General features: G+C 46.7%; 1 protein-coding gene across 3 annotated transcripts in view; it reads left to right on the forward strand.

Moving 5' to 3' along the window:
- MIS18BP1 (MIS18 binding protein 1) overlaps nt 1-16,409 on the forward strand; it is a 1,508,798-nt gene that overhangs the window by 906,198 nt on the left and 586,191 nt on the right. For 2 of the 3 annotated variants that reach the window (XM_069638746.1, XM_069638747.1), the window contains exons 9-10: nt 786-952; nt 1,295-1,361. The exons of the other annotated variant lie outside the window; for it this stretch is intronic. In XM_069638746.1, the coding sequence (XP_069494847.1) occupies nt 786-952; nt 1,295-1,361 (234 nt within the window). The remainder of the gene's footprint in view (nt 1-785; nt 953-1,294; nt 1,362-16,409) is intronic. 3 annotated transcript variants of the gene reach the window in all.

Consider the following 16,409-nt stretch of genomic DNA (forward strand, 5'->3'; position numbering starts at 1 on the left):
CCATAGGAGACCTTCACCCCCGCTGGGGCCCCTTGCCTTAAAGAGGTCACCTTGTTCTTCCTCCAGCAGTGCGTCATCTAGCTAAAACTCCTGCCTCTATATACTGCTGTTGCTGTGTACAGCCCTTCATTGTTCATGGGACTAGGTGCCCTCTCAGAAAGTAACCAAATGAAATAGAAAGTTGAGGGACCTGCTCGGCTGAACATTTTGTTGGGCACAAACTGTAAGCCAGAATTTCCATATATACACAATATTCTGGAACGACTTCCTTGATAATCATAGCATCTTCAACGAGCTGGCTCCAACCCTAGACAATTAATGAGCAGTGAAATCGTTCCTCACAGCACATGCTTAGTCAATTGCTCACCTAATTATATCAAGTACCCTCTCACTTTGTATACATTCCTGCCAATTCTTGTTGACACTCCTCTATCGGGTTACACCTTCCCAGTACTGTGCCACTAAAATCCAGTGCTCTTCTGATTGTTCATTTTGTCTAACTTGTATTTGTCAAATTCTGATGTTTTATGCACCTCAGGCCCCAATACCCAATATTTGAAAGCGAAAACCTGTAGCTGACTGGGACGGAGCATTTTCTGATGGTGCCCAAATGTAATCCGTGTTTCAGAAGATAATGTGATTTGTGAGAAAGATTAACATGTGTGAAAAATGTCACTAGTGCCAAATTGTTTGCAAATTACATTTAATCTTTCTAATCTACATATTAGACAGATAAATGAAATCTGTTGCTCTACTTATATTGCCTTTATTTGTTCTTTATTCAGGAAAAAAAACAGGACAAACCGCGCCTCCTTTGGGCACCACAGTTACTCGTAGCGGACGGCATGTTTTGCCACCTCTGCCATACTGGTGTGGGAAGCGAGTGTTTGTTGATATTGACATGAATAGTACTATTACAGAGGGTTCGAAGGATTACTTTACAGCTACCATTGTAAGTTTTTCCCCAGCAAATATCAAAATACTGTAGTAGTATCCCTTAGAAGTGTGGTGTGCCGGCAAACTGCATTTAAGAAAGCTTTTGCCATTCCTTGCTTGCAAGCTTAATGATAGACAATGCTTTGTTAGCAGTTTCAGGAGAAAATGTTAAGATTGTCATTTTATTTTTCATTTTATGTATGTTCTAATCAAAAACGTACGTGTCGCTTTCTGTCATTGAGATAACTTAATATCGGATGTTAGTCGTTATGTGTTGTAAAACCAAGCAAGAGAAGCATTGATCACTTGCCCCACAATAGATGACTTTTTAAATCTACATATTCTCTCTCTATTCAAGATTAATGGATTCACGAAGAGGAAAACACAACAAAAGAAATCAAAAAGTAATAATGGGCAAAACAAAGGTAAACCTCTGCAGACAAATCCACTAATCTGTCCAGGAGTAATAACAAGGCCTGAAGAATAAGTTTGCAAATCCTCTTACACATTTTCTGGATTATATGCTGAATAAAATACACAGCTAGTCCTATTAATGAAGCATAGTTGTATACCTTGAATATACTCTATTCGTTGACCGCATACAAGATTTAAAGCCAAAGTCAGCCTGCCCATTCAAGTGAATACATTTTTGTCTGGATTTCTTTTAATGAGATAGTTACTGGCATCAAACATTTACACAATACACATTAATAATGGGATTGATCATATTGACATGCTGGCCTACATTAAAGCGAACATGACATTGTAAATTGTGTGACTGCTAGAAATTATCTCTTGAATGTATGTTTTTATCTATAACTTTCCTTATTGGAGAAGGCAACTCATAAAAGCATTGCCATGAATGGCAGTTAATGCACCATGGACCAGTTTGAAGTTCAAAAATGGGTATTTTAGTCTATTCATATTTTTATTTACTGCTAAAGGTTTACTAGTTTGTCAATTTCTGGACTGTTTCATTAACACAATAAATACTGATTAATTACATGTCTTTCAAAAACAATGATTAAAGACGAGATCTAACACAGCCTGTCACAGTTGATCAGACCTTGTAACAAACCTATGTGTTTCTTGATCCTAACAGATGAGGTCCAGTATGGATTGTATTCATGCCGCAGCACAACCTATTGCTTGGAACCCAATAATGTGCTGCAGAGATTTTTCTTTTCTCTTTTTTAGTGTCCTAAGAACAGCTTTGTGTGTACTGTTTCATTGAATTAAATTACTGAGTGGTAATTTACTTTGCTGCCATTTTTTCATGCCGCTAAAATATTTAAGTGGAGGAGTTGGGAGCATTCAGGTGTTGATTGGGATGGGTAAGGTGGTGTTAGGGGGCGGCCTCCATTAAAAGAAAAATGAGAAACTGCCACAAAGTAATTTAATTAAAGTAAATTACCACTCAATCTATAAAATCATTTAGAACCACTTTATGATCTAGCAGGCTTATTTGTTAGCCCCGGCTCGTAGGTCACTGCACCACGAGGGCCTCACAGTTCAGCCCATCATAAGTCTGTGTACATTTCTCAATCTAGAGTGATGTTCACACTCTGTTTTGCTGGTGAAATCCGCTTGTGTGGTAAGCCTGGACATAGTTATGGCTCTTAGGTGGACTTACCTTTTGTTGGAAAGAGAGCATTTTTCCACTTTCCTGACCAATTTCGATGGAAAGCATGTATTCCCATCTTTGTCTAGCTCATTCATGCCTTTTCTCTCCATTGGCATGTTCTGCTTGGTTATGCTCACTTGTAGGCAATGTACTGAAGGCACTCTTTACGCCTTCCCCGTTTCTTCAATATGAACTTGTTGAATGACTGTTACCAAATTTTATTTAATCTATTTATGTTGTTCTACTATGTGGAATCCATCAACCCATCAGCAACACCTTTATTATTTTACTTTATTAGATTATTGTATTTAAACTATGTAGTGTTGGAAAAGGTGGAACTATGATGCTGAAATGATATTTTATACATGTTTTAATTTGTGATTGTAGAAGACAGTAATTTTTCTTGGAAGTTTGCCAGAAATGTAATGTGTATTTATACTGTGCTATCCACTATGTCAGTGGCCTCCCAGCTCCGAGAGACAGGTCTGGGGAATTGAAAAGTAAAAGGTGAGGATGGGAGGTGCTGGGCAGTAGAGGTAGTAGATAACATGAAGATATGGATTGCAATTTGGCCATGGGAAGATGGGGCTATGCTTGTTTCTAAGATGGTTGGATGAATGAGATGTTACAACATGAATGATACATTTCACAAAGTTGAAGGCTCTATCACGACAAGCACATGTTTGAAAAATTAAAGATTTGAAATCTGTAGAGGATTGTGTGACGGCATCATGAAGTAAATGTCAGGATGGAGTAAGGCCTAACTTTCCCTATGCGAAGGTGGGATTTCCCTACCTTAAGGATACTAAGGATAGTCTGTGTCAGTAAGTTCAAATCAAAGTCTTCGTGTCCAAACCAATACTTGCCCTCACAACTAAACATATACACTGTGTAGGGATGGCAGCAGCAAAAGAAATAGTGTTCAAAAGTAAAGTTCTGGGCTTCTTCTAGCTCTTGGCTTATACTCTGCTTACCCTTCCCCAAGTTCATAACCGTTCCAAAAAGGTATCAGGATTTCCTTTCCCAAGAGTTCAACAAAGTCTTGTGGTTCCCTTCTCCAAGACTTCAGCTATTCCAATTCCCAAAAGTAAAAATCAGTTCACATCTTCTGGCTTTCAAAACAGTTTCAGTTAAACTCCTTGGTCAATCAGGCTCTTCAATGGTTCACATAAGTTATTCTGCTTCTGCATTTACCATTCACTTTAACCATTGTTGCAACGTACAAGCTTCTTTACATTTGCTTTCCTTGCCTCTTTCCAATTAGGGGAACCTGAAAGACACAGGAGATCCCTACACTCTGGACAGAGTATTACTGTACCATGGAATGCTGAAAGAATGTCCAGGGGACGTATTTATTTTATAAATGTTGTATCAAAATGTATTTAGCGTGATGCAAAATTACAAAAAGTGAATCAATCACATATTAATGTAAACTTCATAATTAGATTGCATAACAGGGAAGCAAAGGACAACCTATAAGCTATAAAAGCCATACCAATATTTTTCATTCACAGTGAAACATTCATACCTTAATCTTCACACAGTGTCAATCATACATCTAACAAATACTAAAATGCATACCAACACAGTAAAACATTACATAGTGGGATGTACAAGTTGTCTCCACAGACAGCCGTATTGCTTGTATATTAAGGGACGCAATAGAATTACTACATATGATCATTTGAAGGAGTGGATCTGCAGAACGTAATTCAAAAGATCACATCCCATTTTAAAGTTTCTTAACCGGTTTCAAAGTAGGATGGTTCAGTAAACGTCTTCATCAGGAGAATAAATGCAATATGCTGAATGGAAAAGAAGTGTGCAACAAATTAATGCAATGGCCTATCATGGTCCTAGAAACGAAGAACAAATTCATTATCCTTTCACATCCTAGTTACATGCAACAAGACAAAATTGCAGAACTTTATCAGAGAAATTGGCAGAGGCACATCTAAACCGAAATTATTTAAGACTGTGCCCTGGCCACAACGTTTTCCCAGAGCGAGGGGGTTTGTGAAGTCCAAAAACACACAACACGTGCCCGGTGATGAAGAAAAGCTGCCACAAATGGAGAATCTAGACCCAACAATGTAATATAGGGAGGACCCAACTGGGTGTAGAAGCATGCAAGCGAGAGCGTGGACAAACCTTCTATATGTAGTCCATTGCTTCCAAGACTAGGTAAAAAATATATGGCATTTCACTTCCGCCATATTATTGGCCCAAGCCTATAATTAAACGTAGCATAAAAGAAAACCCAGATTGAGAAGCTATTATTTGGAGAGCATACCGTAGAAAGAGCCAGAAATATAAAAAATAGCTCACTTATAGACAGGCACAAAGAATTGAAGCCCGAGAATGACCATCAGGTGCAGCTAAGATGGCGACAGTAGTACAATCTTTGGTGAGAATATCTCAGGTAGACTTAAGTGTTTGAAGAATGTCCACACGATCTGCGAGAAGCCCACAAAAGGAAAAAGAAAGAAACAAGTAGCAGCCCTTTGTATTTAAAATACGTATGCTCATGTTGCTTCCAAAAAAGGACAATACTTTTACACAAGACACTGTGGAGCACGCCAGGCTGTTGCGTTCTTTAGTAAGGGTAATACGAGTGGTCTTGATTGGATAGAACAGGTTTCCATGGTCTAAAAAGGGGGGAGGGACGTTTAAATGTCCTCTGTACATGTTGCTCTCAAGTCGCGGCTTACGTTAACAAAATAACGCTATGTAATACGGCGAACCGTTACAGGTAGCCATAAATAATGAAACTGCTGTTCTAGACCGGTGCGAGCGATCACGGAAGACATGACTCGCCAACATCTCGTACGGCTAACACAAGAATAAAGCTGCCGCTCATTACTTACGTGAGCTGATAGATTTATACTCACTGGCACAGTGGAGCAGAGACTTCGGACACCAGCTCTGTCTGGCGTGCACCTTCATCAACGTGACTGCCATCAGTGCGCATGCGCTAGGAATTTAAAATAGCAAAAAATTACGCAATGCCGTAATGTGCACGGTGCGCTGCCCCAAGTCAGCTGGAGAACAGCCCAATCCAGGTCACAAATACTATGGTCTAAGTGCCGTGGGCCAGAGTTCACCCACAAAAGGCAAGCATGTTACAGATCGCATTCCTCAAAGAATAAAATACCCACGAAGCATAACGATTACCATGACCATAGATATAACGGGTGCGGCCGGGCTGAAAGGCAGTAAATGGCATCATTATGAAGACATCTTCAAGATTACATGCACTATTCCTGCAAGTACATGACAAGGTCACAAAAAAGGGACAAATGGTGGCAGTGCTCCAACTGCAATTAAAATCCCATGATTCTAGCGTGCAGGGACAGGTTCTGAGAGAAATTACTCGCGCTCATGAGGTCGCCTCAAATGGGGACCATACTCGGGGGTGGGGGGAGGAATGTCATCCAAGACATGCTCCCTGCGACACCCATGCAACCTCCTGTCTTGGTTCATACACCGTGACCAGTGCAGGCCCAGGGCCCAGGTTCTGGCACTACCTCAGGTGCCGATTGCTGTGGCGGCTCTGCCCCTGGCGCAGCCCACCAGCACACCACAACTGCCCGCAGCACCACTCAGCACTCCACCAGCAGGCCGGACCTGCAGGACACAGCAGGGGACACATATGCTGATGATGATGATGAGGAGGAGGAGGGTGGTTGTAAGGGAGGCATGGTACAACAAGTATGACACTGACATAAAAGGTACAATTTTTTAAAACCTTTATTCTATTCTCAGGGTTTGGAAAAACTCCTACTTTGCTCTATAGCTAAAATGAGAGTAGTCTCTACCATCAAATAATGAAGAAAACGCAGTCCTAGTCAGTCTGTCAAATCAATGTGTTATAAAGAATCAAAGTCACTGGGTCAACTCTCCTCCCCACGTTGGACAGCAAGGAGTAAGGCAGTCCCCGTAGACAGGATGACCCATTCTGGCTCAGGTTCTCAAAACAAAGCAGTACACAACGTGGAACGAGGCGTGCCTGGCCTTCCATGTTAGTCACTTTTCCAGCGTTCCAAAGGTTCTTCCACAGTTCAACCAAAGGTTCACATAGGTCTCCCTCGATTGGGCTTGGACTTCTCAAAGTAAAAGTTCACAGAGGTCTCCCTTAGTTGGGCTCGGACCTTTCAATCACAGCACTTGAAGGGGTTCCCTTCCCCAAGCTTTATCCACATTCAATAGGGGTTTCCTTCCCCTAACTTATCAAACTTCCAATCTTCCTCTGTCAGGCTCAGACCTTTTCATGATGTCGAAGATTTTCGAATGTGCAAGGCTTTTACTATAGACCTCCGCAGGGATTTTTGCTTGACCCGCTGCAGGACCGCTTCGATTCACAATCCTTTGACACTCTTTATCTTTTGCCACCTGTCAGTTGGGTACCTTACAGAGACCTTTGAATGAGCATGCACGCATTGCCAGACCCCTCTTTCAAAGGTATCATATCTCGGTTACAAAGTTCAATCGCTCATCTGTTCAGTACTCTTATGTCCCGTCCCCTTTCCTCCATACTGCATGGGTGTCCCTCGCTAGGGATGGGAGAGGGAACCTTTTTCACCAGAAAAAACCTTCTTCTCCTTTAAATTTAGAGGCAGTTACCCACTGGTGCCCCTCCTCCGTCCCCTTTTCCACATAGACTGGGACGTGCCGATTTCACCAGCACTGCTGGGTTTAGCTTTGACCATGTAATTCCACACGCTCTTCCCCAGAAACCTCTTCTGTCTTTTTTATCTTTTATCATTCAGGTACTCGGTCCTCTGGCGCAAAGCTCCTCTGCGGCGCATGTCGACTTCAGCTAGCTTCAGCAGGTGTCCAGCCTTCCCTACATCAGATCCCCACGCTCTTTGCCTCTGCTGCCTTGGCCCCGACCATGGATGGGAGGGTTGTACCGCGTGCAACACACTTTCTTCACGTGCTCTGAAGAACAGACTCGCAAGGTGGAGGGATCTCTTCGAGAAGTCTCCTCCAGAGGACTTGAAGGACTTAGTCAGGCATAAGTCGAGGGATGCTTTTTTCCAGTGCACCCCGCAAGGGCGACTACTCCCAAGGAAATGCCCTGACGGGAGGAACCTCTCAGGTTCTCACACCAGCAGCGGTACCGAGGCTAACTCAGCTACCGGCCATCAGGCCAAGGGGTCTGTAGATCCTTCCGGAATCCGTGCTGAGGGACCGCAAGGTTCTTTTACCGAGTATGCACCCGAGGGGCTGTGCCCTTGTACCAGCAACATGTTCGATCCTGCCGAGGCCAACGCGCCTACCAGGCCTCGGCCTGAGGTGCAGGGTAGGTCTCATGCTCCATCATCAAGAGTCCTGGAGGAGGCTGGGCCCAGTGAGCCAAGCACCATGACTTCGGCACGTGCATGCAGCTCGACAAGATGGCCGCCGGGCCAGACCAGATGGCCACTCGTCCGATACCGCCCGAGGAATGGAGCAGGTGGGAGAACGAGTTACAAGGTGGGACTGGTGTCAACCAGGTACGTGGCGTACAGTTTATCCATCTGCATCGCAGGGCAGGTTTACCCCGCAACCAGCTAGACTGGGTACGCATCAGCCCCAGCAGCTACCTGCTACCCTGTCCATATCACCTGTCAGCACACTGGGCTCCGAGGACCGGTTCTTTGGAAAGTTCCTCACGCTCATGAGATCGCCTCAGCTGGGTGTCCATCCTTGGGGCTGTGATCAGGGACATGCTCCCTCCGGCCCCTGCGCCTATAGTCCTTCCTCCTATGGCTCCAGCGCTGCAGGCCCCGGTGCAGCCCCTGCTGCCCACGCCGGCCCCATCGATTCCGCTCCCCTGCCTCCCACAGTTCAGGCAGTTCCGTACCAGCCTCCACTGCAGCCTCCAGCTTCGGTTCCACACCTCAGCCCTCGGCGCCCAGCACTCCTCCACCTGCTCCGGACCAGCCGGATGCCCTGATGGACAGACGAGGAAGAAGACCCCGAAACACCATTGTCAGCCAAGGCATTCCACAAGCGACTCGCAGTTCTGGCAGAGTACTTGGGCATTCCTCAACCCGAAGTCGAACAACCGGAGGCGTGGGTACTGGCCGAGGTCCTCACTCTATGCCCCATGGCTAGAGCGGGGATCCTGATGCAGAAGGATGTTGTCGCCTTGGCCAAGAAGTGGTGGCTCAAACCCCACTCGGCCCAACCCATCAATTAGTGCCTGGCCGTCAAGTATAGGCAAATGGAGGGGATCCACTCTTGCTGTCGGCCCACCCTCAACCGCACTCTTCAGTGATTGCTGCTGCATCACTCTACTCAAAGCCTCCGTCGTCCTAGGCCACCTTGTCCTCGGCACTGCTAGGCAAGGAGAAGAATATCTTGGAGGCATACGGGAAGAAGCTTTATTCCAACGCTTCGCTGCATCGTCGTCAATCCAACGCAGATGCCATGCTGGCAGCCGTTAACCAGAGGCGTTGGCAGGAAATAGCCAACTTCCTTCCAGAACTTCCGGTGCAGAGCCAGTCATGTTTCAAGGGGGGACTGGCAGAGGCAAAAATGGTGGCACAAGACATCATGGAGTCCACTGTGGCCCACATGACACCTCTGGCCGGGCCATATGCATCGCTTCGGACATAAGAACTGCCTGGCTTTGTGCTACTAAATTCAACCCAATCATCCAGGGACGCATATTGGACCTTTCATTCGAGGGTGGCAACCTCTTTCACTCCACCACAGAGTAGGAACTAGAATAAAAAGAAAAACAGTTTGCAAACTGTGAAGTCTTCATCTATCCTTACAAAGGCCACGCCCAAGGCGTACACCGTCACAACAGCGCTCTGACAAGGGGGTTCCGCGGCTTCCAAGAACGGAGGTCCAGGCAGCCCGACCGCTCGCAGAGTCAACACCGGCGCAAACAACAAAGGGAGGCTTGCGGGGGGGGGGTAAGGGCTTTTTTCAGTCCCCCTCCTCTGCAACAACTTTGGAGGGAAAGAAGGCATGACGCGTCCCTTTGGGTCCATGAGTCTCCGGTGGGGGGCAGGCTCGCCCTTCGCGCACAGTTTTGGCATCAGAAGTTCGTGGACCCCTGGATCCCTTCAGTAGTAAAAACCAAGGGTGGTACTGGGAGTCCCTCTGCCGGACATTAGTCCCGGTTATGAGAGACATACCCAGAATATTTTGCTCACTATCTTTCACAGAGGAGAAATATCTAAAACATATCGGTCTTTGTCCTGCCCTAGGGCAGTCCAGCACCGAAATGCTAAGCAATTCTCCTCTGAACGAGAGTACCAACAGCAGCCCCAGACACCCGAGAAGTGACATCGGCCTGGTTGTACCAACATCTAATGGGTATCATGGCAGCGGTCCTACTGGCCGTACCCCACGCGAGACTCAAGATGAGGAGATTACAGCTGCACTTTGCAGCCTCATGGAATCAGGAGCGGGGCTCCCAAGCAGAGCTCGTCAACATTCCTCATTCTCTCCATGCAACCTGGGGATGGGCAAGCCCTTACGGCAGCCGGCACCACAGGTCACCATCACTACAGACTCCTCCCTAGAAGGCTGGGGGGCCACTCTGGACAACCACAGGTTCCATGGAGACTGGACCGGCCGGAGCAGGAGTCTCGTATCAGCTGGCTGGAGCTGAAGGCCATCTGGCTAGCTCAAGTCTTTCCTTCTTTTCATTGGGGGCAAGGCCATCCAGCAGTTTGTTTCCGGGCAGGCCTCCGGATCCCTCAGTGACGCATTCCAGATACAGTGGAATGGCAGGACAGCGTATGCCTCCCCCCCAGCCCCACACCTCTTGTCCACAAGGAGATCTGCAAGATAAAGGAATCTCGTCACCTCAGCATCATTCTGATAGCTCCGTGGTGGCCAGCGAGACCATGGTCCTCGGAGCTTCTCAGCCTCTCGGACAGACCACCCATTCACGTGCCGATGGGCCCAGCTCATCTTCTGGCGTAGCAGGGGGGCAGGGTCGTCCACTCTGCCCCACAGCAGTTAGCCCTCGCAATGTGGTTCCTGAGCAGGTCACGCTGAAGCACCTGAGCCTAACACAGGCTAACCTAGAAATCATTCAGGGCGCTAGGAGTAAGGCTACCAGGAGCCAATACAAGAGTAAATGGACTAGGTTCTGTCACTGGGCGGATTCTAAAGAGATCAACCCCCTTAAGTTCACGCTGGATGATGTGCTCCTCTTGTCTGCACACCTTGCTCACTCAGGCGTGCAGGTGGACACATGCTGCACCTATTTGGCAGCCATAGGGGCCTACAGAAATTCAGAGGAGGAAGTCTTCTCGTCGAACCCGATAATCAAGAGACATTTGGCGGGCCTCTCCAGGCTCTCATGCCCATCAAAAGACCACACCCTGTGTGGGACCTTGATGTAGTGCTTGGCGCACAAGCCTTTCGAGCCAATGGCGTCCACGGACATCAGGCTGGTCACCATTAAGACAGCTTTGTTAGTGGGCCTCTTCTCTGCTCGCAGAGTCGGAGAGATCCAGGCTCTGGTGGCCTCAGAACTCCCCCATACGACAATTCACAAGGATAAAGTGGTCCTGCGGGGACACCCCGCGTTCCTACCTAAGGTACCCTCCGCTTTCCTTCTAAACAAGGAAATGGTCTTAACTACGTTTTTGCTGACCCGAAGGACGGGGGCTCAGAGGGTCTTGCACTGTATGGATGTCAGATGCTCTCTGAAATTCTATCTGCATCTCAACAGGTACAGTTATAAAAAAAAACATGTACGGACTCTCGTTGCATTCAAAGGAGTTCTCTTTTAATAGTTTCTAATAATCATCAATCCAAAAGTTTGAAAATATTTCATATTTTATTATTATTTTTCAATTTAAGAAATCTTACTATACAAAGACAGTGTACAAAGCAACAATCATTAAGACATTAATGAAAAGACATACAATATATTCTATACTAAAACAACTTCATCATACTTCATCATATTTGCATAGCACCATATTGTGATCCACATACTGACTCATTCATACCAATTTCATACATACTCATTCAAAACAATCATCCTTGTGCAAACCACACAGTCATAACAATGTTTAAAAAACCAAAAGGTCTCACAATTAGACCTCACAATTAGACCTGTGCTGCAAGTATAATTTGATATCTATTAATGCACCGCTGATTTAATATATCTAGCATATATTGTCAAGTAATTTCAATATATACAATTGTCACAGTTCTTTTTTTTGTAAACCAAAGAGAGAACAATCGGGATCCTAAAGAGGAACTTGAGCTGTAGTGTTTACTCGAGTTTCAGGCATGAGGCAAGCTGTATTTTTTCTACCCCAGCCCTCGTCAGGACATAAACAACTATCTTTTTTTCAGATCACATTAGAAGGTGTTGAACAATTTGGCCAGTGGTAAGTCTATCTTGACCTTCACGTTCCAAGACTTTCCTGGAAGGGCTTATTCAGGGGGCTCCATCCTGCGGTCTGCAGAGCTACCTTTGCTGTTCACTCGCACAGACTTTGCACAGATGTTAGGCAGAAACCTGTGCAGTTCCCTTAGGGACCACTGCAAAAGATTTAAGACTACAGGTGTTGGCAGTAAACCCACTTGGTAGCAGTCTGTACCACCCAGATTTACCTGGTAGCTGTGGCTGAGCAGTCAGACTTCCCTCAAGAAGAGTTAGGCAGTATGCAAAGTATACACAATAGGCACTCAGATACAACAATACAAGCAAACACTGACCAGAGCTTTGGTATCAAAGTATATACTTATTTATTTAAAAACACACAGTTTGAAACACTCCAGCACTCTTATTGTAAAATATTCTAAACACAGTTACTATTGTAATATATACACCCCTTTTCCCTTATCGGATAAATCACAGTACAACACCACTTATTTTCATACAGAGGTGAGCGCTTAACTAGATTGCACTCCAATAAGTTTGTGAAAAGGTACACCCCTCTAAGATTCAAGAACACTGCTAGCAAGGCAGAGAGCAAAAACAAAGTCACTGGTGAGCCAAAGTCCAAAGGCTGGGCCCACTCTTAGAGAGAGCAGAGCACAAATGCGCCCAAGATCATACAGTTACACTATGCTTAGAGAGTCTTGCAGAGGGTTCAAAAAGGGTTTAGAGAGGCTTTAAGAAAGTTTAGCCAGGGGTGTCCCAGACTAACCCAGGTTCGAAAGCTGGGGGCTAAATCTACCCCGTACAGTCGGTAGCAAGGGAAGCCAGGCGGGACACGGTACCTTAAGTGGGAAGGATCCTCCAGCGGTGGCAGTTGTTCCTGGTAGTGGATGCAAGTTGAGTCGTCGTCCAGGGGAAGAGAAGATCTTGACTTGGAGGAAAGATGAAGGTCGTTGCACTACCAGGGAAGAAACCAGCCGTGGAGTTTTCCGGTTAAAGGTGGTACCTTTGTTTCGCGGTCGTGGTAAAATGTGGTATCCCGGTTACCGGGGTGCTTGGCACAGACAAGGCGGCCACGAGGTACGTCGGGAAGGCGAAAAGACGGTAAAACTGGTTATCCCCACCAGTCAAAGGAAGAAGACTCTCCGGCGGGAGATCTCCTCTGTCGTTGGGAAAAGTGGTGAGGCAGTCCAGCAGGGCTCCACCGGTGGTGGTGTCGTGGCAAGTCGGCTCAGCTTCTCCCTCGTCGGATTCTTAGGTTCTGTGGCGACTTCTGAAGGTCTAGTCCCCAAAGCCCTGCTTTTATGCAGCAAACCCCCATTCACTCAGCCTAGCTGTCACTCAAACATGCTAAGTGGTGAGCCGGTCGGCTCACCACTTGGGCCAATCAGGATGGAGTGCGACTTGCGTTGCCTAGGCAACTCAGTCCAGGGTGCCTAAATTTCCCTCCACCCCTCCTAAGTACCCCAGACAGAGTGGCACCACTTTGGAGGGCTTCTGTGGAGAAGCCTGCCAAAAAGTGGAACAAAGGGCTTGACTTGGGTTGGAGTCACAGAAGAGAACACAAACGCCATTTTAGAATCAAGTTTTGGCAAAAAATACCAACCGGAGAATTAATATTAATTAAATAAACCGGCGGTATGTTCGAGGCTACCGTAAATAATTAAATAAAGATAGTAGCCTAAAACAATGGGAAATCCCATAGGAAAATATTCACGGTTGAATATAAAAAGTAGTATCCACTGCCACCAGCCAAAACCCGATCAGGGGGGACGGAGACGTGCCCCCTCGACTAACAGACCCCGGGGCAATTGAATTGCCCCAGCCAGTACGTCCACAATGTGATGGTTTGTACTGGTTCTGTTCAGAATTTAAGACTAGTAAAGTCAATGGTGACTTTACATGCCCTGGGAGACAGTAGTCAGTCCCAGGGCATGGAGTCTGTACTGGGGGGGGGTCACTATGACCCCTGTGTTACTGCACTGAGGGTGGTGTGTAACACACATCACAAAAACACATGAAGCCCTATGGGGTAAAAGACCCCATAGCCCATTAAACACATCTAGATTCAAAGAAACACACTCAAATCATGCCCAAGAGTGAGGGTAAAAGAGTCTCACTCTTGGCAGGAGAAAAAAATAAACCCCAAAAATCCAGCAAAGCTGCTAGGGGACTCACTAGGTTAGGAAATTCAGCCTAAACAGAGAGTTCTCCCTAACAACAGATTTGTTCCAAGTTAATATTGTCTTTGTTGTCTACACAATGTCCTTTCAACTGTGCGGGGGAGATTCCTGATGTGGAAAATTCAACCACACACCAGGATTAGATTGTCGTCCCGGACCTTATGTGCCTTCAATGAATGACGGGGTTCGCTCGATCCAAGACAGAAAAAACATATTTGCTTCTTCAGAAAAGCCTGTGCTAAGACCCTGGTGTTTTTCTGTCTCGGACACGTGAGTCTCAAGGTCTCGCATTTGTGTGAATTTCAGTAGGAAACAGTGGCAGACATTGTCCTCTCCACTTTACTTCCGCCAAGCCCCAGTAGGAAATCTGGACAGGACCAAGGCCTTCCGATAGTCGGACGCTCTGTTTGTCACCTTTGGCTGATCAAGGCCTGGATATCAGGCATTCAAAGCCTCTATAGCACAGTGGATGGTCTTGGCCATCAAGGCGGCCTACTTTGGGCAGCACAAGCCACTGCCAGCTAACATGAAGGCCCACGCAGCCATGGCAATGGCCATTGCATTCCAACGGCAGGGTCCGTGGCAGGGCAGCTACCTGGGCCACCCTTTTGGCTTTTTGTAAGAATTACTGTTTGGACGCCTGCTCTAAGTCAGACGCGGCTTTCGGACAGGCGGTTCTACGGAATCTGTGCTCATAAGGACGGTCTCCTCTTCACCCTAGGACTGCATTCAGTTGTAATCGCCCATGCAGTATGGAAGAAAGGGGACGTAAGAGTAATAGTTACTCACCATAGTGACTAACGTACTCTTAGTCCATAGTCCCCTTTCCTCCATGTGTCCCACCATCACCCCCCTCCCCCACTAATAGTACTGGTGTCATTAGTCAATGTTAAATATTGTCTATGCGTCAATGGGGTCTGAGGAGTGGCACCGGTGGGCGGGGTCAGGGGAGGTCCCAGGGCTGCGCCCCAAAAATTTAAAGGGGAAGAAGGTTTTTCTGGTGAAAAAGGTTCTGTCTCCCATCCCTAGCAAGGGACACCCATGCAGTATGGAGAAAAGGGGACTATAGACTAAGAGTACATTAGTCACTATGGTGAGTAACTATTACGTTTTTACTCACTTTGGTTATCGGATGCGTTTCATACACTCTTGGCTTCAGCGCTCCCCATACAATGTTGCTGCTTGCAACCTTGGCTTCAACATAGACCGGTCTGGTATTAGCCTCCCCAACTCACCGGCTGTGTTAATTTCACTGGCGCTACTTTACTGTGGGAGCCAAGGACAGTGCCATGGCAGCAGGTGATTCTACCTGCCTTGATTGATGCTGGAGGGCCCAGAGGACCTCCGAAACACAATGCACGATTCTTCAGCCTAGTTCAGGTCTTACGCTTTCTATTCTCAAGGCTTTGTGAAAGTAACAGTTTCTTGTCGAAAAGGTCAAGGGCACTTCCCTCCTCCCGATCCCCTTCTGTTTCGCTGTCTTTCGTCTCGTGTTAACCTGCCATCTTGGAACTGCTGTTTCCTCGTGTGCTTTGCCTCATGCAGAGTGTGCTCTCGTGCTCCGCCTTTTATCCGTGTGGTGAAGTGTAATGGAAGTCAGGTGTGCATGATGGGCAGTAATTGCCTGACCATTGTATTAGTACATGGTGGGTATACGGCACAGGTGTTAGTCCATTTTCTCTCATAGCAAGCTTTCCTTGAGAAAGTGTTTGCGTTATGAAACGGGTTGGGGGGGGGTTGAGTTCCTAAGCATCCTACCTGGTAGGATGGGGCAAGGTGTTACAGTTAAGGGGATACCGCAACACACCATCCGGTGTCCCACTTTCCAAGGTGATCCTCCCGCACTGGTCCACCCCGAGAAACTGGATCCAAATCGATGGGCGTGTCCTGGCCACCTGGATGACAGATCCCTGGGGACTAGTGGGTGAGCCACCTTCCGGTTTCTTTCTCAGAGACCAGCACACGGAAGCCACCCTTATGCACATGCTATACGAATTGGGGTTCTCCATCAACCTCAAGAAATCAGTTACTTCCCACTCAATACTTAACATTCTTGGTGCTAATTTGGGATACAAGGGTGGAAAGGATATTCCCCTTCGAGGACAAGACCCCGGCAATCAAGAAGGCAACAGGGCATTCCCTCGGCAGGTCAGTAACTTCGGCATGGTGGTACCAACACCTGCTGGGAATAATGGCGGCATGTATCCTGGCGATGGCACACACAAGGCTCCAAATGAGGAGGCTGCAGCTGCATTTCTCAGCCTATTGGAGTCTGCAAACAGGCTCTCAAGCGGCACCAGTCAGCAACCCA

The sequence above is a fragment of the Ambystoma mexicanum genome, chromosome 14 (genome assembly GCF_040938575.1).
Source record: "Ambystoma mexicanum isolate Mex_15411 chromosome 14, UKY_AmexF1_1, whole genome shotgun sequence".
NCBI lineage: Eukaryota > Metazoa > Chordata > Amphibia > Caudata > Ambystomatidae > Ambystoma > Ambystoma mexicanum.